General features: G+C 41.3%; 3 protein-coding genes across 6 annotated transcripts; 2 read left to right on the top strand and 1 right to left on the bottom strand.

Moving 5' to 3' along the window:
- Positions 1 to 821: 821 nt before the first annotated feature.
- Positions 822 to 9,681, bottom strand: proser1 (proline and serine rich 1). 3 transcript variants are annotated; one of them, XM_069539982.1, is made up of 13 exons: positions 9,045 to 9,681; positions 8,885 to 8,950; positions 8,331 to 8,399; positions 8,066 to 8,160; positions 7,863 to 7,956; positions 7,499 to 7,609; positions 7,171 to 7,272; positions 6,534 to 6,612; positions 6,152 to 6,244; positions 4,442 to 4,939; positions 3,601 to 3,826; positions 2,375 to 2,519; positions 822 to 1,958 (listed from the first exon to the last, which is right to left on the bottom strand). In XM_069539982.1, exons 1-13 carry the CDS (start codon positions 9,087 to 9,089, stop codon positions 1,833 to 1,835), a joined length of 1,749 nt encoding a protein of 582 aa, XP_069396083.1. In that variant the 5' UTR covers positions 9,090 to 9,681; the 3' UTR covers positions 822 to 1,832. The 3 variants fall into 3 exon arrangements, with proteins under 3 accessions (XP_069396083.1, XP_019941454.1, XP_019941455.1); XM_020085895.2 differs by having other exon boundaries at positions 3,601 to 4,939; XM_020085896.2 differs by lacking the exon at positions 6,152 to 6,244 and having other exon boundaries at positions 3,601 to 4,939.
- Positions 9,682 to 9,875: 194 nt separating this feature from the next.
- On the top strand, positions 9,876 to 15,868 carry vps36 (vacuolar protein sorting 36 homolog). The gene is made up of 14 exons (XM_020085897.2): positions 9,876 to 10,063; positions 10,285 to 10,353; positions 10,476 to 10,546; positions 11,894 to 12,008; positions 12,144 to 12,233; positions 12,790 to 12,876; positions 13,233 to 13,265; positions 13,435 to 13,512; positions 13,983 to 14,117; positions 14,256 to 14,321; positions 14,500 to 14,564; positions 14,947 to 15,031; positions 15,149 to 15,225; positions 15,320 to 15,868. The coding sequence occupies exons 1-14, from the start codon at positions 9,968 to 9,970 to the stop codon at positions 15,399 to 15,401; spliced, it is 1,149 nt and encodes a 382-aa protein (XP_019941456.2). The 5' UTR covers positions 9,876 to 9,967; the 3' UTR covers positions 15,402 to 15,868.
- Positions 15,869 to 17,735: 1,867 nt separating this feature from the next.
- Positions 17,736 to 24,158, top strand: LOC109628471 (thrombospondin type-1 domain-containing protein 1). 2 transcript variants are annotated; one of them, XM_020085573.2, is made up of 8 exons: positions 17,736 to 17,874; positions 19,133 to 19,250; positions 20,448 to 20,842; positions 20,926 to 21,526; positions 21,790 to 21,951; positions 22,055 to 22,475; positions 22,558 to 23,095; positions 23,174 to 24,158. In XM_020085573.2, exons 2-8 carry the CDS (start codon positions 19,199 to 19,201, stop codon positions 23,825 to 23,827), a joined length of 2,823 nt encoding a protein of 940 aa, XP_019941132.1. In that variant the 5' UTR covers positions 17,736 to 17,874; positions 19,133 to 19,198; the 3' UTR covers positions 23,828 to 24,158. The 2 variants fall into 2 exon arrangements, with proteins under 2 accessions (XP_019941132.1, XP_019941133.1); XM_020085574.2 differs by lacking the exon at positions 17,736 to 17,874 and having other exon boundaries at positions 19,056 to 19,250.
- The last annotated feature ends 269 nt before the right edge of the window (positions 24,159 to 24,427 follow it).

The following is a 24,427-nucleotide window of genomic DNA, read 5'->3' as shown; positions in this document are numbered from 1 at the left end:
TGTGAATCATGTTTTGTCTTGTACAAGCTGATTTCACACAACATAAATAAAACAAGTGTTTGTACTCAAGCCAATAACATAGATGTATACTTTCAATGCAAGCTTATGTAAATATCGATATCTTGCATGGCAGCATTTTACGTGGAGGCCAACTGTTCCTTCTGTTATTGGTCGTATGTCTCTTGCTGTGCACCTCCTGACCACTGCTGCAACTGTGTGTCAGTTATTGTTCAGTAGCCTGACTGGTTTCTCTTCATGTTGCGTGAGACACAGATCAAATCTGAGGAAGCTGTGGTTTCACACGTTATTTTCAAACCGTGTTCATGCAGTGAAGTTTCACTGGAAATCAGAGGTGTGGTAAGTTTTGTTGCAGCACAGTTGTCCTTATTTCCATCTAACATGTTTGTGTTAATCATACATGAGATTTAATGTGCTACACTTCAACTATATTTTATCATAGGATGGTACATTTTGAGTCAATCAACCATTTAGTGATGTTGCAGTCTTGTAGTATACTGTACACATATTAACAGTATGGACAAGATGTATGGTGTTGTCGACCTGAAAAGTCTTTTCCATTTCAATGCTGCCTGCTACTATCAAGTTAAATCTCTGACCGCAAACCTGGATGCTTTCTTTGCTTAAGAACCATTATATGTCCATTATGCTATTTGTTTACGATAATGACCCTTTATTACATTGATATGCAGGTTTTATCTGCACGACTCTGACTTTTTAGATGTGTCTAAGTCACATTTAACTTATATGAGCCTGACATCTATGAAGGTTTATGGCATTACATAGAACAGAGAGACAACAACTACAGCAACCAGCAGTTTACTGACAAATTAATAAAAACAGGAAACACAAAGAGAAAACAAAACAACAGAATGTAACAAACAACCAAAAATATCATTTTTTGTTTGAACCTCGGTGAGTTTGAGGTGTACAGTAAATTAAAAAATTACAGTATTCATTTGCACAGCATTACAGTTAATGCAGTCAGTATACTGTATTATCAGTTCCACATATCATTCAACAAATACTTTAAGATGTTTTCAGTAATCTCTGGATACAGCATGTCTGGTCATATCCTGTAACAACAGCACTATTACTGTCGGATCCGTCAAAAGAAAAACTTTGTAAACATATTAAAAAATCATTCACAGTAAACTGCGGAAAGCCACGAGTGAGTGTTCACTGAAAATAGCACATGAGCTGAGCTGCCAATTGCAGGTTTTGTACACAATACTTCAGCTTTGACACAAAACAAGGGTTTCAAATATGTATGGTGTTCCCGATTTCAAATGTGACTGAAGTCAGCAAAACAGTTAATGTCATAATACAATATTCAATTCAGGGTTCTCAATATCAGTATCATATGGTATCTCTACTGAGAATGAACCTAAAATAATACATGTGAAGTCATTGCATATCATGTACAATTTTCATTTATTCCTAGAATTCATTATTCACTAATAAAAGGTGATAATCATCATTAAAAACAGTCAAGCTAACGTTAAAACCAGTCACAGTCTACATGTAAAAACCTAAAAAACAACTTTGGCAACTGATATTTACAACTGTTCACTATGAATAAAGTAACAAATAAACCCTCTCTCCCCTGTCTCCTCACTATTTCAACTGATTTCAAAGTAGTGTTCCTGGTCGTAGTAAATCATTCTGGCTCCGACACACAGTATCGAAACACTCTTTATCTCATCTACTGCTCTGAAGGGTTCAAGGCCAAAACATAAAACATGGTAGGTCAGTATGTAAGTCTAATCAAGAGTTCCAAAGTGAGTGGTGGGTTTCACTTATTGTGATGGGTTTCACTGCCAGCCCAGCTGGTGGTGCAGACCTGGCTGGAGGGGGAAGGGGTTTCCTGGGCCTGGAGGGTAGTTGGGGAAACTGTTGGGCTGAGGAGGATAGCTCTCTAAACCAGATGAAGGATGAGCCTAGAACAAGAACAATGAAGACAAGACCTTTTGTAAGAGTGAAGCTTTATCAAACTGACATTCAAATACTTAATCTGACAGAGTAGGGTTAGGGGGTGCGTGTATGTGTTTGTGCACCCGTATGGCGACACACTGCTACACAGTCTGAGTTTAAACAATTGGAGTGTGAAAATATTGGGAAAGTGACATTTTTGGTGGTTCCTCCTGACATTTTCAGGAGAGGCTGTATGTTCATATTGTATGTGCAAAACAGTTGGTTTCAGACATTGAGCCAAATTGTGTCAAATGTCTTTTCTTTCTAACACTCAAAGATTCACAACTCTCAATCTCCTGCTGCGTTCTTCATATGTGAAAGACAAAATCAAGGTCTATGTAATGTATCTAAAAGTGACCTGTGATGCCATGTGCATGTTTACCTGCAACAGGGCCGACTGCATGGCCTGGTTGTGGAGGCCACCGAGCGTAGCAGGGGAGGCAGAGGGAGAGAAGCCTGGTACACCAGGGAAGGACAACAGGCTAGGGAATCCACTGCTTCCCGGAGGCTGGAGTCCACTGCCTAACCTAGAATGCACACAAAAACTTATTTTATAACGTGTTCACATCTGTTACTAAGATCCGTCTTGAGTCATCTAATCGCAAATGGACATATCTGGGACACACAGACTGGCTATAGTTTACTGATATATATACATATATATATATATAAAATGAACCATGAGTCAATTATTTTGTTATTCCTTTTTGCAAATATGTTTTATCTTTGCTGCCACCACCTCTTTAGTCTCTGCTTATGGTTTAAGTATAACATACAATCTATAATTATCTATGTTTATATACAATATTTACAGTATACAATATAATATCTGTACTATCTGTGTTTATTTAATATAAATTGATTGTCTGAGAGTAGATACCACTTCCTGTATTTTACAACAGAAGCTGCAACATAATAACATTTAGGTGCATTATGTTGGTATGTCAATTATCCTATGTGTGTTTATATGATTTTATATTTTATATTCATTATTATTATTTTTGCTTTACTTTAAGCTTTGGGGCTCCTTACAAATTAACATTAGCACCCGTTAATTGAATAGCTCTTCAGAGGAAGACAGTGCCTGAGTTGATGAAATGGCAACATAATGTGAGTCTTGAGCCTGAAACACTTGATCATTAACAAGAAAACTAGACAAATACATCGCTGACAGTTATCACCTGATCAAATGGACATCAACTCTTCAAGACAACACAAGCCAAAGTCTAACCCTAACATTGCACAACGGGAGAACATGTGGACTTCACACTTCACAGGTGCAGTCTTCCCACTTATCAAATACAACCCAAAGTGGAAAAATCACCTGATTTATGATGCTCTTTGGAAAAATCAGTGTCACATGCTATGATGAGCACAGACCCTATTCTAACTTTGACCTATTGTGATCTAACATTACAAGTGAAGGTATGGCAAAATAGGCTTTAGGTCATGGCTAACTGGCATTAAAGGACACATTTTAAATTCTGCTGGAAGTGAATTGAGTAGAAATTTAATGGAATCATGATTGCTCATTTTAAATTATCCATATGACATGGTTCTGTATAGACAGAACTCTCTGTAACTGCCCATCAAAAGAACTTGACATACCCAGGCTGGAAATTGGAGCTGAAGGCTGATGCGAAACCAGGTAAAACTGGTGATGACGATGGAACCCCAGCTGCTACTGCCGCCGCTGCTGCTGCTGCTGCCTGTAGTGGTGCCACTGATGCTACTGAAGATGGTGTGGCGCCTGGAAGTCCCATGAATGAAGACAATACGGGACTCCCAGCACCATGCCCCCCTGACACACCCAGTCCAGGGTAGGCAGCGGGGCCTGGGAATATAGAAGTGGCAGAGGTGAGGCCTAGACCAAAAGGGGAGGCTACACTGGGGGCAGCGTTGGTAACCAAGCCGGGGAAGATGGAGGTTTGTGGGTGATTAGAAATACTATTGGGGGGCATTGCAGACATAGAGGAAGGGATGGTGGAAGGAGGGAGAGAGGAAGAAAGGGAGGGGAAAGGTGACAGGCCTGGGAAATGAGAGGCAGCTGGACTGGAGGACAGAGCTTGGAGGCCCGTGATAGCAACAGGACTAGGGAGAGAGACTTGAGGGGAACCTGACGGGTGTGACAGACCTAAGGAACGTGCCAGTGCAGCCTGTGCAGAACCTGGGACCACCAAAGAGCTAATAGACGGCGTGCCAGAACGAGAGGTGCCTTTGAAAGCAGAGGGCACAGGGCTGTTACTGCCACTGCTGCTACCCCCAGGGTGTCTGTTCAGGGTTCCAGCCATAGCCATGGCAGCCTGAGCCTGTGCAGAATGAGCTGGAGAGGGTTTGGGGTTGGGGCCTGGAGTGGAACAGCTTGGAATTACAGGAGTGGATGATCCATGAGTAAGAGATTGTGGTCCAGAGGGGGTGTAACTTCTTATCACTGACCCAGATGGGTTACCTGTTTGTGGCTGTATGCCAGAGAAGGTAAGTCCTGACTGGTGATCTGTGGACTGATGAAAAATCTTGTGCTGAGTTGAACCCATCGAGTTCGTCTGAGTCAGGGGGTCTGGGCCGCCACGGGAGTTGGCAGGGGTGCCTGGTCGAGAAAGAGCATGGAAGGGGGAAGAAGAGAAGTGGACAGGAGTTCCACAAGGAGTGCCAGACGGGGTGTGAGCCTTAATGACAGATGAGGGTGTGGGTGTAGTGTGACCACTGGGTGTCTGTGGCCCTGCTCTGATGACGGATGGGGATGGAGAAGGGGAGGGAGAGGGGGCATTGGGGTTGTGAGAGGGAACCATGCCAGGGAAAACTGGTGTGATGGGAGTTGTAGGAGGCTGCTGAGCAGGAGAGGCCTGGGGTGGGACTGGTGTAGAAGGTGTGGACCCATGAGGGATGAGGAGGGGTCCACTGTTGACTCCAGGTGTGGTGTGCTGCGGATTACCAGGTTTGGCATAACCTGGAAGTAGATGGAGGTCAGAGATGGTTACAAAGATAATCTAAAATAGTGACTACGATTATCTGAATATGAGATTCAACTGAGAAAATAGAACACAATTTAAAAAGTTGAATAATAAATTTACTAATACTATATTTCTGATCAGAAGTGGTGTTGTTAAATGAAAAAAAACATTCCAATACAGTGGCAGAAAAAGTTAAAGCCCAACAAACTATTGCAGAAGAAGCATATAAAAAATGAAAGAAGAAACAGAGCAAAGATGAATGGCCAGAGAGCATCCCTGCGTGCAATTTATTACATGTAATTCCAACAGTTTTCAACAATGGAATAGTTCTTCTTTTACCTTTGGGGAAATGTTCAAATACTTTATATATTTAACGTCAAATTATCTTTCATCACATTTCACACTGGACATCTGGCTTTTCTCAGTTTAATGAAACTACAGTCACTGTCGAGCTTATGACCGGACGTCTCCCCAAAGGCCCTAAAAGATGTATTTCAATTGTGAAAACTGACAAAGCGCTGCATTGAAAGTGAGTTATCCAAAGCGATGCATGATTCCAGGAAAGAAAAAAAGATTAATGAAATTAGTTTGAAGCCAATCCCAATCCAGGGAACCAAAGACCCATCCTCACAAATCACCCAAGACATACCTCTACACTGACTGACCAGAAAACAGATAATCTGCAAGATATACAACAGCCTTGTTTTTGTAGTAACTACTATTTTAGACATCTATGTGTTGACTCCATTTTATGACACATTTTGAAGCTGTAATTTGCAGTTGTGTTGTTTTGGATGGTAAATGTCCTATTCTCCAGCTCAACTACAAAAGGAAGGACAAAGTATACAGTGCATATTAAATATAACAGAAATGCAGGTGCATTGGATATACAGTATATAGCGCAATCTAATCCAACATTACCCAACTCAAAAATTACCCTTAGATTAAATCAACATATCTCCAACAGCTCTGAAGCCGATTCACAGGTAGTTGTATTGAACAGCCTAACAATATAGGGGGCTGTATTTTTCTGGTCACTCAATGTAACTCCAACATAAGTGAGAAGCACATTCTTCACCTGGTAAAGGCGGTAAACTGGAGAAGTGCAGGTAAGCAGCATGCCAGGCAGTTAGGCAGCAAGCTTCAGGGGTTGCCTATTTGCAGTCTCACACAGGCGCGCGCACACACTCACTTCCATCAAATCATACCTGCTACTTTGTGGGTGAAGTTGTAGGGGGGAGGGGCCACGTTGGCTGTTATAACCCCTCCCACAGACACAAGGCCTGCGTTGTTGTACACACCTGAGTAGCAATTGTAAATATTAACAGTGTCCACCGCACACACACACTCACACAGACACACATACGCAAATGTGAGGATCAAACACAACTCGCCCAAGTACCTACTACACCTCAACCAATCCCAGACAGCAGTGATAAAACATGCCTGACAATTTAAGGCCACTCAAAGCGGAATTATGAATCCTCTGTTAGCTTAGGGCTTAGTATCTTTTAGGTTTGTATTTTCTATTATTGACCGGTTATAAAGAGAAGAGGAAGGCAAGGCAGTGTGTGGAAGTGGGTTTCTTACTAGGTGCGATGGTAGCATGGGGTCGGCACGGTGGTATAGGGTAGGGCACAGGCCGATGAGGGTTGTAGGTTGAAGGAAACTAAAAAAGGAAAGAGATTAAGATATAAAACAATTCACTCATCAGCAAATTCTGTTTAATCATGATATGTATTGTTTCTCAAAGTATGTCAGTAACTAATGCTATAGTTGCAGTGACTATATTAAAGGCAGTAGTTGAGACATTTCTACCATTTGAAAGAGATTCATAGAAATAAGATATTTAATTCCTGAAAACACAAAATTTGAAAGGATATAAGATCTGTAAATATTCCTTTTTCATGTTTCATACCGAGATGTGAAAGGAGAACATTAATATTAATGTCTTCCTATTCATATCAAATTACTGCTGTACAGAATCTATGTGTTTCCATTATGCTCTTTACACCCACTGATGCACAGCCTTAACTCAAGTCCATTAAGCACTTTAACTGTGGTCTATCAGAAGCTTATATAAGGAGGCTTGATATGTAGTTTAAAGTCTTTATCATTTATAAGTAATGTAGTCATGTGATGTCATGTCACTCAGTCATGAGACTTCTCTAGGGCATCATGACACTATTACATTGTCCCCGTGCATGACTCCCTTTCAAGTACTTACAGGCTTGAAAGGTCCAATTATCCGAGAAGCAATTCCTTTCCCATCTATACTGTTGGAGGAATCATCTTTCTTTTCTCCTTCTTTTTTTGCCGGAGGGATTCCCTGTGACCAAAAACAAAACCAACATTTTTAATCGTCAGGCTGGAACAGTTGCATTAAAAAAACAACAACTTTGCTTTCAACTTAGGGCCGACATACCAAAAACATAATAGAATCTACATCTGTTGTGAGTTGCTGATGCTTAGCTTATATCTAATGTGTATAAAATCCTAATGCTCAGGAGTAGGATGCATTCAGGAAACCTTTGTTAAGCTCTACATATACTTACAGGGAATGTGCCAGTGACCAGGCTGGGTCTGCCTTTAGGGTATGGATTCCCAGGTATCATACCACAGGAGGAGATCATGGCTACAGGAGCCTTACAGCCAACCTTACACACCTAATGAGACAGATGTATTATTTTCTGAATAATGTATAAAGTCACAAGAGGCATCATAACTATTAAAATGTCAAAAATCATTTATAACATAGACACATCATACTAACAAGTTTCATTTTATTTTGTATTATTTTTTAATCGGGTCAATTGGTTACACATACATGAAAACATACACTTGAGATTAGCAAAAAGGCTTTCAGTGCAAACCTTCGTAGAAAACTTTCTGTGAATTACTTTAGAATGGTGAACTTACTTGCTCCAATATCCTGCGAGCTCGTTTCTTCTCAGACAGGTGTATGCGAAACAAATCCTCCACAGGACGATAATTCTGAGCATCTGAAATATTCCTTTAAAGGAACAGAGACCCCAAAATTTTCAATTAATCAATGAATGAACCAAACTGGACGAAATGTGTAAAAAAGGTTATTGTGCATATATCCTCCCAAATCTACTCACAAAGCTATGAGTTCCAGTACAATCAGTCTGTCCTTTGAGAAGGTGAAGCAATTCAGGATATTTGCAACTTTGGTTGTAGGGATTGCAACCATTTTCTAAAAGTAAAAGAAGGAGAAACATGCTCAACTAACACTTTTAGACATTCCAGTAACAGTGAGCGATGACAATTTCACATGTAGAAGGTTTACTTTTTAAATTTCAGCACAATATAAATACAAAGGATTTACTGGTGCAAAAAAACTATAATTTAAATCACATTACTTACATGCTGCAGGGCTTTAACTGCTTTGATCTGAGGTTCGGCCCATGAGAAGTACTTCAGTATCTCCATCACCTGCAATGTTTTAGACAGTGTTGTGACGTACAATAATACCGGAGATGCATTGCTTTTACAACAATATAAAATATGGGAGAGACTTGATATCCATTACAGATGCTCTGACCCAACTTTCCTCTTTAAAGTTGGAACTAGCAGGAAACAAGAACTGCTAATACATGTTTGCCATCAGTTTACATTAAACATTCTAACACAGTTGGAAGATTATAACTGATACACACAGGGTCAAACATCATACCCAGTGGGATCAATTTACTGAGAATTACATTTGAAAATCTACCCATATGCAGCATTGATAATAATTTAAGTCAACAACTAAGTGTTGTATTACCAAAGATTAAGTTTGAAAATATATTTTCATTAGATATTCATACACGACCTGTATGACACAGCTTTTGTGAATGGTTTTAGAAGTTACAGTGGGAACCTTGTCTATCTAGTGTTGAAATAACAGGTGAACGTGACAGTGTCGCTGCAGTTACCTGCTCGCTGGAGAAATACCCGTGCACCTGCTCTATGGCCTTAATGCGCTGATCCGTCAGGACGCACTGAAACACAAGATGGAGATTAATCAAAGCCTGTTGAGTTGAAACCGTTTCAAACCTTAAATCGAGCATATCGTGTAGGATGACTATGTTTTACCTTTTTTATCTCATCCAAGACGATGTCAAACGACTTTTTATCCATGTTTGTTAACTTAAACAAAAACTTGCCTCTTTGACTACGAACACTTATTATACCACGCGCTTGGTAAATATACTTTTTACAACACAATAGATACAGTAATGGAAGATAAAATGTATCCGGGAGACTTCCAGTCTAAACACGTTGTGATCGATCCAGTGATACTGATCAATTCATAATGCATTAAAACAGTAAGTGAACACAATAAATATTCGATCTACACGATTTGCACCATAACAAAGCTGCATGATCTTCCCACTTCCTTTCCGAAGAACTTTTCTGCCAGTGAACAATGACTTCCAAACCAGAGGAGCAGTCTGCAGCGAATCTGGCCGCAGCTAACAACAAGCTAACAACTAGCTGCAGCTACCGCGGTTCCGAACAGCGCTCAACAAAACTACACGAGACACTGTGAATGAATTAAATATCCGCACATCTTTTTACCCGAGCTTATTTTAAACCTAAAGTCGGAAATAGTAACAACAGAGACGGGAAAATGTAAAAAATTCATTCAAATCTAAAGGAGAAATCGCTAGCAAAGATAGCACTGCTGCTAGCTTCACTGACAGCTGGCGCTAGTAACGTCAACACCGAGAAGGACCCACTCTGAGGTAGCTTGTCAGAAAACACGCTGTGTAGCATTTTTTGTAAAAGTAAAATATTTCGGTTACACTGTGTGATATCATTAGAAAGAAAGAGGCGATTCATGGTTTTAAAAATTATTAATTTGTTTGATACTGGCTGACATTATTTTTTAAAGTATATGTCAGTGTTTCTATTCAGGCAGCGTCAGGCCAGCTTTGGACAGGATACCAGAAGTAAACATAAAATGAGTCTCGGCGGCGCAGTGGAATAAGGAAAACATTGTTCAGGGAGATAACATGGACCGCTTTTCTTGGTCAAATGGGCTTTTGGAAATAAACGAAACGTTAGTGATCCAACAACGAGGTGTGAGACTGTATGACGGCGACGATAAGGTACAGGGTTCCTCTCTGTTAGCAAAGTTTGGGGCTTGACACAACGACACGGCAGCTAAAGTAAAAGCTAAAACAGAGAGTTGAATAGTTCAGCAGTAATGACTGGTGAAGTTGGGTGCTTTAATTTGTAGTGTGCGGTGATGATAATACAACACGTGGCTTTAATCAAACTTTATTCAAGCGAATAATCACGTCATGTCTTTTCTCTGTCATTGTTCCAGGCGAAGCTGGACGTTGGAGTTGCCTTGTTGAGCACCCACCGGTTGATCTGGAGGGATGTTAAAAATCATGTAAGGCTGCAGCAAACAGAATAATTCACAATATCTACTGCAGTGATCGTGTGAGATCAAGTGTTCACAGGTTTGTGTTAGGTTGTGTTTGTGACTCTCATGTATTTCTGTATTTCCCTCAGGATTGCTGCATAGCCATGCCCCTTTCACAGATCATCTTCTTCGAGGAGCAGGCTGCAGGAATAGGGAAGAGGTCAGTGTCAGTCATCAAGGTTCACTTAAAGGTTCAGTGTGTAGAATTAAGTGACACCTAGTGGTGATGTTGCATGTTGCAGCTGAATACCCCTCATCTCCCCCTCCCCCTTTCAAACATGAACCTGTGGTAGCCTTTAGTTGTCATAAAAACTCAAAAGATGTTTAATTTGTCCAGTCTGGACTGGACAAAAAAAACATGGCAACGTCCATAGAGAGGACCCACTCCTGATGTAAATATAAAGTGTTTAAATATAAAGGGCCAATTCTAGGGTAAAGAAAAATACAATTTGTGTAATTATATTAAATACACTTGTGTAAAAATATGAAGAAATGCAAAAGTTTGGCTACCCAGTGAAGTCAGTACTTGGAAATCATCACTTAAAAACATTTGTTTGTTTAAGCTGTCTCAAATGCATAGCATGTGAATGTCAGGGAAAGTGAGGGTCTGTCCATAATGTTCAGTGTGTGTTCATGGTGAATTTTGAGTTTGGATCACTGTCTTGTTACAGAAGGCTTTCTCTTTCCTTCCCAGTGTGTTGAGTGGCTGCAGGACGTTTGAATCCATAATCTTATAATATATTTGGTAGAATCAATACTTCCCTCTATCCATGTTTCCTGCGCCATCGTCTGCCACAAAACCCCATAGCTGAATATTTTAACCTGCAATTAACACAAAGATTTCGTTCTATCAAATGCCACTCCTATTTTGCTCTAAACACACATTTGAGAGCTAAGTTGTCACTTCACCTGTCCACAGAACTTCCTGATGAGTATTCTGAGCAGCTGGTTTGCACTTTGATTATTTTTCATGCCTGCCATGTTTTGTAGCCAAAAATTAGCTTCATTTTTCAGTTCCTCAGTCAGTTGCTTGGGAGTCCACGGTTGTTGTGTTACCACAAGGTCTGAAGTGTCAGAGGAATTAACAGCTCTGGGATTGTCATCAGCCAACAATTCTCAGGGGCAGTTGTTCACCTGCCTTACAAGTGCTAACAAGTCAATTAAGGCCTAACAATTTAATGAAGGACTGTGTGTTTACAAGTACCGTTTTCTGCAGGCTTCTGTCTTTACTTTTTTTCACTTCAAAAATAAACAGCATGTGTAAAAGATGCTCAAATATTTGCATACAATTGTATTATTATGTACATGTGGAACTTTGGTTGTGCGTTATGTACGTGATGTGAGGAGCGGAGACGGTGAGATGTGGTCAGATGCTCCAAAAAGATGATATGTGGAGTTTTTTGTTTAAGTTCAGCAGTGTATGTTCACTTGTGATTATAACAATAGCAACAAAAAATTATTCTTCAAGAAGACGATAACTTTACTGTTGGTTTTATTTATTCTGCAGTGCAAAAATAGTTATTCACCTGCATCCAACACCTGCCAACAAGGAGCCAGGTCTCTACCAACACAGCAAGTATTCCTTCATCAAGCTGTCCTTCAAAGAACATGGGCAGATTGAGGTAATCCTGTTCACACAAGTAGCATAAATAGCTTTTTGTTTTCATTTTCTTCTTTTGTATCAATTCTTAAGCATAGACCACGTGATTTGTTATTTTTTTACCTGGAAACGACAATGTGGTGTATTTTGCTTGTAGTTTTACAGGAGGCTAACAGAAGAGATGACTCAGAAGAGATGGGAGAATACCCCAGTGTCACAACCCATCCCCACAGGAACGGGACCTCAGGTTGGAAGCTGAATAGACAAACCTCCTCGTCTGTCAGAAACTTATTTTTCCCACTGGTTTATACTCCAGCTGATTTTTATATTCAGACACCACCAGGTGGTGTGAATAATTTCATACCACAGGAGGACTATAACTCTACCAACCAAACTGCCACTGAACTGACTGAAGTAAATTCAAATGATAATCCACAGGGTGGCAGTGTTGTCCCTTTTTTTTAGGTTTTGCAATGTGATTACATTTTTAGGAATTTTCTAATTGAATGTAAAACGATGTTTAGCATCCCTTATTAGTTGGACTGTGCCTTACAGAATCAAATAAAGCCTTTGTTGAAGATGCTTGCTTGCATTAGGTCCTGAATCTCTAAATGAGATTACATTAATCTTATTTTTTTGATTAAAATGCCACAAAATCAAAGTTACCTAAACTGATTTATTTCCTGCAACAACAGTTGACCACAATATTTTCCCTCCTACCTGTTTGTCTTTGCTTGTCCTTTGTGGCTCGTTTCCAACTTATCAGTTCCCTGTGTGTTTTTCTTTCCTTTGTGGTCATGTAGGCAGGAAAGACACGTGCGGTGGGGATTGTTGGCATCGAGAGGAAGATAGAGGAGAAGAGGAAAGAAACAGACAAAAACATTTCAGAGGTACTATGGACCAAAAATACTGAAATACTAACATTGTCTGCCTTTACAAAATGTCACCATTGGATATTAGCTGAGACACTCATTAGGCAACCATGAAGCTATGTGTTGATACACCCGCTGTGTATGTTAGGTTTATGAACAAATTAAATCAAAATTGCATATATTTATTTTCATAAAATGTATAAACAAATTGGTCTCGTGAACTAGGAAGAATGTTCAGTTTTATCTTCAGTCAGTGTAGGGGTGTGGTTGCTTTGGAATGATATTTACATTTTATCTGCAGCCATGAAGTTTTGTGGTTTATCTAACTGAGGATAATTTGGAGCCATATTACTCATTTGGTCTCTGTTTTCCAGGCCTTTGAGGACCTCAGTAAGCTGATGGTGAAGGTAAAGAGTGCTTTTCTCTGCATGTCCTCATTTCCCTGTAATTTGTGTTTTATGAAATAATTATTAATGTCTTACAATTTTATCCAGTGACACTTTTTCTTTAACCATTGTAACTATGGATATCAAACCAGTGGGATGTGCTGAATGATTGTCTGTTCTTAACTAACAGGCCAAAGAGATGGTGGAGTTGTCCAGGTCTATAGCCAACAAGATTAAAGACAAGCAGGGAGACATAACAGAAGATGAGGTAAGAACTTGACCAGTATGATGAGAAGCAGAAACACGGGGACAGTAGACATCATTCCAAACTACTCTGTATGGTTACTAATCATAATGCTTTTTATTAATAGTCTTGAATTTCAGTGGGTCATCACACACAACTCGTCTAATCAGAGCTCTGACAAACAAATAGTGACAAACCCCCCGTAACCCGCTGGTGAACCGTTTTGAAGCCTTGTTTTTGGAGGAGCGGGGGGGTGGGTCTGACTCGAGGGTTTGAAGACGCTGAATTCCCACCCACACCTGCAAGCTGCACAATGCATATAATCAAAATGTATATGTAAAGCCCATATTTACAAATCACAATTTTATTTCTGGACCCAGAGTCTATGATCCAAAACAGTGCGATCACATCGTGCTGTACCACCATACAGTCTTCACACTTAAATACCCACAGTTTGGTTTCCTTTTTATTAATGGATATGTTTTGCTTTACAGACAATCCGGTTTAAGTCTTACCTTCTCAGCATGGGTATAGCTGACCCTGTCACCAGGGAAACACATGGATCGGGCACACATTACCACCTGCAGCTGGCTAAGCAACTGGGAGATATGCTACAAGCCCCTCTAGAGGTAGGTGTGAATCTTTTTGTGTTGTGCAGTTTACATGAACACAGGCTGAGATCTTACGCTACTTCTGAATAATTTCCTTACTTTCTTCATTTTATCTTGATCTCTTTCTTAATCTCTTTTCTCTCCCTGCTCTGTCAGGAGCGTGGGGGGATGATGGCTCTCACTGAAGTGTACTGTCTGGTTAACCGTGCTAGAGGGATGGAGGTAACACTCACACACACACACACACACAACATCAAATGATTTAATGGATTATGCTTGAGTGTGCGTGTCCCAGCATGTTGGTTATAGCTGAACTGAATGACACAACTGTGGTGTCCATAGATTCATGGTACACAAAAATGTCTGTCAGACACTGAGGTTGTTTTCCACCTTTCCGTAGCTTTTATCTCCAGAGGATTTGGTCAACGCCTGCAAGATGTTTGAGTCGTTGAAGCTCCCTCTGAGGTGAGTTTGAGTTGTGTTTGTCTTTGTACTATATTCCCTTGTGGTTGTATAGACAAGGCTATGTGTTTAACTGTTTAATAAAGGAATATGGGGCAGGGAAGACGCCCACTTTACACAGACCAGGCTCTTCCTGCCTGGCTTCCTGTTGTTGGAAGTGGTGTCCAGCCCTCTGCAGCTGTCATTTCCTGTCACTTCCTAGGGTTTCAAAAAGAAACACTGGACTGTTTCCCTGCTATCTATCTACTAGCGCCCTGGTTGTATTTTAGTTTAATTAAAGATCACATTAAAACAGTTGAACTTCTCTCTACCCTTGCTCTCCCCTTTATCTCTCTCTCTAACACACACACATAACACATTTCCCTTCATCCATCTTCTCTGTTAGGCTGCGTGTGTTTGACAGTGGTGTGATGGTGGTCCAGCTGCAGTCTCACAGCGAAGAGGAGATGATCGCCTCTGCACTGGACAACGTAAGCTTTTACTGTTATAAACATTAAACTGACGACAACCCAGTCACACCTTACATATCCATATGTGTATGAATGTATATATGTGTGTAAGTTTTCTCCTCTCTTGCTCTTCTACAGGTGTCAGATAAAGGTTCGTTGACAGCGGAGGAGTTTGCTAAACTCTTGGGTCTCTCTGTTCTTCTATCTAAGGAACGGTACGTTATCTCCTATTATTGATTTATTTTATTGCTTGAATTGTATTTTAGCGTCTTACTCTTTGTGTCCTCCTCTTTACTCCCTCATCTCCAGGTTGCTGCTGGCTGAGAAGATGGGTCACCTGTGTAGAGACGACTCTGTCGAGGGGTTGAGATTCTACCCAAACCTCTTTTGACCTGTTGACAGTCATTGTTGAGATAGAGGAAAAATAGCTGAAACTGAGCTGCACTGTCTCTACAGACTGACTCTGACCTCTGTATGTTGTACAGCAATAGAGTGCTCCTCTGTCTTATCATGATTATTGAACAGTTGGTGTTCTGGTAGTGGTGAAAATCCAGGTACCACCAGCTATTTTCTACTTAGACTTAAAACAAAGGGTCTCTCTTTTACATTAATTTAAAAACAGCCAATACTGTATATGCAGCAGCAACGTGTCCCCAGATGTCCCCTTAGTGTGTCTTTGGTAATAAATGGGTTTGGGAAAGTTGATTTAATGGAATTGTTTTTTATAAATTTTGTTTTAACATTTCTTGTGTCGCACATCATAAATATTTATAGTGCTCTTGTATTAAAAAGCCATAGTCACAATCACATTTGCCAAAGTTAAACATACATTTATTGAATAAATATTTAATTAACAAAGCTTGTCCTGCTGTCATAGCTTCAGAGGAAGGGGAGAACATGCCCAAATGTCCATGTTTCAAACGATTTATCATATTTTGGTCTCACCATCAAACTGTAACTCTAGTCCCTAAAATTGCATTTGTCAGAGATACGTTCAAGATAAGATCAACAGGAATAAAATACCTGCTCTTCCTTCAGTTTGGTTCTCAGAGTATAGAATAAAGGGCACATTGCCAAATGTCATTCTCCAGGTAATGAATCTCTTCAGTGTAGAGGTCATGTTAAAGAAATTCCAGTTGTGACTCTTTTGAAGCCAAACTGAAAGGTGAGCAGTCTTATTAATTGGCTCAGTGAAGCTTTCAAAGCAAGCACTTTTAAACTCTTATCACTTTAACTTATCTATTAACAGTTTATCATATGAGCTTATTGAGAGCAGCTGGTCTATGTAGCATATCTTATGATTTATTTGTATTTTTCATCCCTGTTGGTCTTTTCATACACAGAATAGAGCACGTCTTTGTTCCTATTGTGAACTGAGCTGAACAGTAAACGGGGTTCTGCACAGCAGCTTCCTGTTTTCTGCTGCCTCGCTCTCGAAGGTCTGCAGAGCTATACAACTGATTAGATTATTATGTCATGTGCTTCACTGATTGTTCTTGAACTCAATTTGTCCAGGAGATCACGAGAGCTGAACTCATGCAGGTATTAGCCTAATAATTGGGGGGTTCATGCACAGTATTAAACTTTTAGGTGAACATGAGCGGTGGTGTTGATTTCAGGTTGTCCATACATACGTCACTTTGTCATGAATGTGATACCTCAGGAAAACCCTGAGGGATTGTTTACATTAAACTAAAATTCACTTGATCTTAAAGATGAACTGAATAGATATTGGTATGGAAAGGTTAAAGTTGACTCACGTCACATCACGTAATAAATTAAATTTTGGCCTCAACTGAAGAATTAATATGCTAAATAATGACACAATTGACAAATTTAAACTTATGAGGAGAGATTGTTACCTTGTATCTCTTCATTTGACTGAATAATAATACAATTCTCACTTTTTTTTGTACTTGTGTCCTGTTCTTGTTTACTTAGATTCTCTGATAACTTAACCATTCTCTGTCAAAATCTTAATAAAGTTTGTTTTCATTGCTGGGGGAAGAATGAAATGTAATTTCTATTGGAGCAAGATTTGATCTGATTATGAGTAGTCGTGCAGTTTACTCATGTGACGTAAAAACATCACTTTAAAATGATTTACGAGTGATTGCCTGTCCAAAGATTGAATTATCGATCTATCTCTTCCATCTCACATATTCCCACGTGCACTCACTCTCCTCAGGCACATGCCTGTGCTCAGTGCCATCTGAGGGCCTGGGTGCCTGTTGTTCAAACTAACCTGCTGAATGGTGCATTTGATGGGATGCATTAACTGAACTGACAGAAGAGTGAAGGGTCCTTCAATATGCTTCAATACTACAGTGCAGTTTAACTTGCAATATAAATGAATATCTTAAATATTAAATATATAGCTGTGTATAGTGTTATAGTATATTATATATATATACATACACATATCTGTATGTCTATCTGTATGTCTGTCTGCCTGTCTGTCTGTCCATCTATCTATCTGTCTATCTTTCCACACTTTCCTTTTTTCTCTATTTTTTTTATTTAATATCGTCAAGCACCACTTTTTTTTATTATTTGTCTGTCTGTCTGTCAATCCATACTTTTATTTATTTATTTCTCTAATATCTCACACACACACACACACACACACACGCTCTTCACTGCGCCCCCTGGTGGTGACCGTGACGTGCCTGTGCAGTGGATCCCTCTCACGCGCTTCCTACACCAGCACGCGCTGTCTCACTAAGCTCGGGCTCCTGTTTCCCGCGCGGACCTTCAGTGGTGACAGCCTGGAGGAGTGTGGCCCCGGAGCACCGAGGGGCCCCCGGTACCTGCCCTCATGCGGTGGGACAGCTCAACGATGCTGAGTGGAGTCAGCGAGAGATGTGAGTAGAAAGTGATTTATGTTAGACTTCTGTCAGAGGACCGAGCTCTGCACTTGCTTCTCTGCTGCTCTTCTGTTAGTTTCAGACTTCAGCTGGACCCTACGACCCGAAACCACAGCTGAACAGGGTCCATGTTGATATTCATCATGTTATTGTTCCTTTTGTTTATTGATGTGATGGGGACGATGCTCGTTATTCAACTGACAAACACTGTGAATGAGCCAGAGATTCTATATAAACTTATTTCCACCTGTTGTCCAAACTGAAGTAAAATAAAATGACCTATATTATATATGATAACAAATATCTATGGATACTTCATGTGCATTATACATACCATCCAAACTATCTGTGCGGAAATCCATGACTGAAAACAAGTGGCTAATGATTCTTTTCTGATTTCTGCTCCTGAAGGTTGTATTTTTAAACTCAGAGAAGGATAAACACTTAATGAACAGCAGAACATTGTACAAATCTGAGGTTTATAGATCGATTATGTGTTATACATCCTCATGGTGTTTATACAATATTTAAGGAACACATTGATATATATTGGACATTTCTTAAATTGCTGAAAATTATACTGCAATAGCACAAACTTAGTTACTGATGCATTACACTCAAATGTCACACACTTTAACTTCTAATAGCTGAGCAGATCGGATTCATCACATAAAAACAAATATGGACTCTTTATTTAAAATATGTCTCGTATCTAAACACAAATTGATTGTGAAGAAACAAAACAGAAACATGAACTCCTCCTTCAGGGAAACAGTCGCAGTGACCAAACAACACACAATGAAATCATTAAACTGTATAGCGTGTTCCAAACAGAAGACAAAACAAATAAAAGGTCAGGAAAAAACTGTAAAAGTTATAATAATATTAATAATGTTAGGTAAAATAGAATAAAATTAAAGTATCTACAAACCATTTTTAATTAAAAGCAATAACATGGCTCTGCCTTATAATTACTTGTTGTGAACAAAGCCCTCCTGTTGCTGCCGCACTTGTGTGATGACGGCAGCTCTACGAACCCATTGTGAAGATGGAAGGAAGAGGAAGACGCCACTGTAAATCCACAAATCTCATGCTCTCAGCTTCACGCTCTTCAGTCTTCCTGTTTTTCTTACCTCGGATGAGTGCATTGCTTCTTCCATTCCTTCTCCTGACTCAAAACCTCTCCAAGTGGTTGCCAGCTGCTTTCTTGAGGATTACTTTTTGTTTATTTTTGTGATTTGCCTCTGATTTGTAGAGGTCAGGGATGGTGGCAGACGCCGGTCATGAGGAGTAGAAGGAAACAGAGGCACAGACTTTCGGAATGCCACGGGCTGTCAATCTTCTGCCTGTCCTGCTGGCGCTCACGGGATACGGTGAGGGTCACTATAACAGTCTTAATAACATAACTAAATATTAGAAAAGCCTGGCAGGATCTTTGACTTTTGATTTTAAACACATTTATTTAAATGGGATGTAATGTGTGTTTTCATTCAAATGGGACAGTGAACTGGAGGAAAATGTAGAGGAGGGAATTGGGCAATGGAGGATCAGCCTTTTCCTCTTCCCACACCCTCTTTGCTTTGTGAGGATGTGAGGTTTGAACAATACACAGCACAATAGAGCTCAAAATAATATGCTGCCAATGCTACTGATTTACTCTTTCCCTCAGCACTGATACACTCAATTAGATCTGAGCAGTTACTATGAGCATAACATCTGTAGTTTACTATGAGTGCATGTCAGTAGAAAACTGAGCTTATTATTTAGTTGTACTGAGCAGATTCCATCATGTGTGGCTGTGTGGTTATTCAAACTGAAGTTGGTGCCACTTGGACAGAGAAAATAAATGAATAGGCCTATATATAAAATATTTCCATATAATTGTGCATGTGATTTATGATGCTCAATTATGTCGTCAACATTACATAGCAATTAAGTCACATTTCTCCCAGACTGACATTTAAAATGTGAGAATGACAACTAAGTGACAGTTCCCATTTGACTTCCACGTTCAGTCCTAAACAACAACTTTACATAAACTTGTCCACACCTTAACGGGTACAAGGATAAATCTGTTCAAGAGGATGTCATGTTTTTGAATTACTGCAGATTGATTCACTCACACCATTGTGTCACAAGCTGCAGATGATCATTCACGCCTTTATTTAATCCCATTTAGACTTCTGCAATTTCCCTTTTACCTTCCTTAAATAATCATCTCTGGACCACCTTCAAGTGGTCACTTATGTCCACTGGTCAGAGATTTTTTCAAAAACATCACCATGATTTCAAAGTTGTGTCCCCAACATTACTTCCAACAGATTTATGTTCTACAGTATTGGCTGAAGCCTAACAACCTAAACCCCATTCATTCACACTGACTCACTGTGTGCATTGATAGCAGATAAACATAAAGAAGGTTTAAAAATACCCAATAAAACAATATCGACAAAATCTTTTCGACCATTTTATATCCATAGTGGACATTTTTTGAGATTTTTGTATATCATTCAAGATCATAGCTAAACGTTCTTTCCGTTTGTCTCTCTTCTCCTCATCCTTTTCTGTAGCGTTCGCAGGGCTGAGTATCTGGCCCTCCCTCCACGTTGCCCTGAGCAACGCCAGTGTATTTGTAGACTTCATCACAAAATCCAACATCAGCACCGTCCGCAACACAAGCCTCTCACTTGTCAACATGGAAACCAACACCACCATTCACACCAGGACTCTCCCCAGCAACCAATGGGCGGGCAGGGTGGAGTTGGACTGCTCCTGCTTCCTGTCTGCAGGAACTTTCAGGTTCCTGCTCAGGCAGACCAGCCACACTGTTGTTTCTCATGGTAACAGCACAGATGTGAGTAGCAAGGAGAGCACCTCCTGGTGGTGGAGTTCAGAGCTGCAGGTGCAGTGGCCTACCTTTCACATTGCAGTGGAGAGGGCTGGAAACCACTCAGGATCTTTTCAGGTAAGAAAAATACTTAACACACTCCGCTGGTTTATTGTGCTGCAGAATGATTTTCATACTTCTCTTCTTCTGTCCCTCACCAGGTTGGAATATCCACTAATGAACATTTTCAGGCTTGTTCCAGTGGCCTCGACTCCGCTCTCTTCCTGGAGGTCAGCTACATGGAATACAACCAGATTGGGCGCAACAGCATTGACAAGGTCCGAGCCCGCACGCGACACCCAATCAAACCTCTCCGTTCCCAGAGCGTTGAGCTGTCCTGCGCCTTCCCGTTCACAGAGAGAGACTTCATACAAGTGGCTTTGAGGTCTCCTCATACAGCGCAGGAAGTGAAGAGCTCTGGGCCGCTTTATCTCTCACGCATCTTCTCCTATAAACTGCTGGTGGAAAACGCCAACGCTTACAAGAGCGGCTGTAAAGGGACAATAACTGTTAGACTCATAAGCCCACCGTGTGTTCACATCAGTGGGAAAGTGTTGCTGTATAATATGATGGGGCTCGGTCCAGAGGAGCCCTCCTCTCCTATACTGGCCTATAACTGGCTGACGCAGGGAGAGAATGAGACAGAGTTCAACTGCTCTGTGTTCGAACCAGGAAGGAATAAATACTGCTTCCGCTTTGTTTTCAACTTCAGCCACTCCCCTAGTCCAGCACAGACCTGCTTGGTGGTGCACAGGACTGCAGGTGAGATCGGACACATTCACATATGGCAGCTGCTAAGAATGAATTTACGCTCCACTTGTTCCTCTGCTTTAGTCATCCAGATTTTCCAAGATTGATAAAGTTCAGTGGTGGAAAACAAAACAAGAGATAATCTAAATGGAAATCCATTAAATAAGGTGTTTTGATGGCCTTGATGTCTGTTATATTCAAACACAGTAGCAGCACAAATATTAATCAAGGCTTGTAAATGGAACTTTTTTTATATGATTATTTCTTCACTGCAGAGTCATGGGGACCCTGGCAGCCATGGAGTGTGTGCAGTGCGAGCTGTGGAGAGGGGGTGAGGGAAAGAGTGCGAGAGTGTTTGCTGCCCTCACGTGTGGGAACGATGCAGTGCACCGGCATGGTGAAGGAACAGTCCCTTTGCTCACTGGAGGACTGTGTTGGTCAGTCATTTGGCATTTTATCTCCCCATCTTGTTCAGACGAGAAGATAAATTCAAAGTTCTAGATGCGCATTCTAACATAATTGTCTCAATTTCCTCCACAGCTTTGCCCGCTCCTTCTCCATCCCTCCCCACTAAACCTGTTGGATTTGCAACCTTTGGTGGTAACATGGTCGTTGTGGCTGGTATCTCCCTCTGCCTGGCTGTGATTATCACTACCATTGTGGTGACGGTCTGGAGAAAGCTTTGCCACACCCCTCAGTGCAGCTCTGTCCGCAGTGGCTCCATGCATTCCCCTGGGGGCCGCAAGCTGTCGGATGAGGCCTCCATCTGTGGACACAGCCTCCAAAGACCCAGCCTCACTGAGGGCCACGGCCCACAAGGGAGAATGGGTGTGGGTGCAGCCCAGAAAGAGAGGCCTTTCTTGGGAAGTGCACCTCTGTCACAGACCCAGGTGATAGCGTTCTCACAGGACCCAGAAAGACTGTCTCCCACAGGTCAAAAGGTGTTGCCACCAGTATTTGGGTATGTCATCACACATACAATGTTATTCTCAAACATATTCTGTCAATGGTTTCAGAATGTAAACATTTTATGAACTCTCAAGGTACCGCTTGGCTCAGCAGCAGCTGAAAGAAATGAAAAAGAAGGGGCTGAAGGAGGCTACCCAGCTGTACCATGTCTCTTCAAGCCCAGTCCATGACACCTTGGTGGAGACATCTGCTTCACCCACCAACTCCCCGATTCCTACACCAACTGAATTAGTTAATTCCGGCCTCCCATCAGGTCTCCAGGACAACGCCAACCACCACGGCTTTAGTATTGCTGCATCCTTCGCTGAGCCTCCGCCGCAGATTCCGAGGGTCACGCCTGACAGAATGAGCCCCAGAGTGGACCTAATCTTAGGTCCTGCTGGGTCTAGAAGTGGGGGCAGCTCAAAATGGCGTGACCGCACTGCCCACTGGGTGGAGATGGTGGAGAGAAGTGGGTTTGCAGGCCACAGAGGAGGAGGTGAAGATGCAGGAATGGGAAACTTCAATCACAAGAATCCAAATTTCCGCCGCACCGCCAGTTTCAATGACCCCAAACCCCAGACTCCGTCCTCGGGACAGTCCAGACACTTCAGAGAACGGAGCATGACCCAGGTAGGTGACCTATCGTGAACATTGTTGGTCAGATTTGCAAAGATCTGTTTAAAAAAGATTATACATTGTTCATTTCAGGTGGGATCTCGCACCCTGCCTGAAGGAAGTTGTTTGACCAAAGGAGGATGGGAGAGGCAGCCATACCACTCTTACCCCATTCCAGAGCATGGGACTCCAGACTGGACTAAACCTGGACCCCAGAGGAATGACCAGAGGAAGCCCTGGTTAGAGACAGCTGCTCCCTCTCGCAACAGTGAATTCAAACACACAGGGACCAACACAAACAGCATTTCAGCATCTGAGAAAGATAGTAGAGGAGGCGTCATTGGCCCTGCTGAGAGGCAAAGAAGTGGTGGGCCTGTAAGTGGAGGGAAAGAGGGATTGTCAGGGTTTGGGGGTCCGGCTGCCGGGCCTGCAGGTTCTAATGGAGTGAACCAGCTGAGTATAGAGCGGGCAGAGCTCAACTGGAACCGTCGTGGCCCATCGCCAATCCAGAGGAACATCCTGGCCCGTAAATTAAAGGAGGCTCAGTCCTGCTCAGGGATCAATGGTCGGCAGCGGAGCTCCACCTTTAGTGCACCGTCGTCCGAGCAGAGGATAGGTCGCTGCCACTCTCTGCAGATGTCTGGAGACTATAGCAGCAGTGGCGGGTCCCCCTACAGGCTGAGCGAAGCGGAGCAGAGGATGCTGGACCTTGATCTGTCATCATCGTTTGTAGGCAAGGAGGAGTAGATCACACTGGTTTATAGTGTGATACCATTTACATTTATTCTGTTACATCATTTCGACTAAGATAATTCCATGTGTTAAGAGATTCATGGCTTTTATCTATGAGAAGCAGAGATAAATATAAGATATTTAAGTTTGTTTATTACTAAAATGTTATTATTTATAATTTTGGTTGGCATTATAGATGAACAAATTTCTTAATTCACAGACTCACTGTTCAGATGTTCTCTCTAGACAAGACACTTGGTATACATTTTTGTTTTGTATCAACTACTGGTACAGGAGTATAGAAGGACCTTGTACCTCCATTAAAAAAAATGGTTTTATTGTTCTATACCACTGAATGTGATGTTTTCATTATGCTGTGAAATCAAGCTTGTTAACTGCTCTGGGACACACTGAAGCTCTTTTCAGTCATGAGTTTCACATATGAAGATCACAGCAGGAGAATGTCAGACATGTTCATAACAACAGGAAAATGTGTGGAACATTCAGGTGAGGGGTGACGTCTGCGTAGAGACATGATGTCTAAATTACGCCGCAGAGTTTATGTTTACAACACATCGACACTGGCGTCGACCCTTATCACCAAACGCGCTTGAA

This window comes from Paralichthys olivaceus, chromosome 15, assembly GCF_024713975.1.
Source record: "Paralichthys olivaceus isolate ysfri-2021 chromosome 15, ASM2471397v2, whole genome shotgun sequence".
In the NCBI taxonomy this organism is placed as follows: domain Eukaryota; kingdom Metazoa; phylum Chordata; class Actinopteri; order Pleuronectiformes; family Paralichthyidae; genus Paralichthys; species Paralichthys olivaceus.
This window is presented reverse-complemented; position numbering and strand designations above follow the sequence as displayed.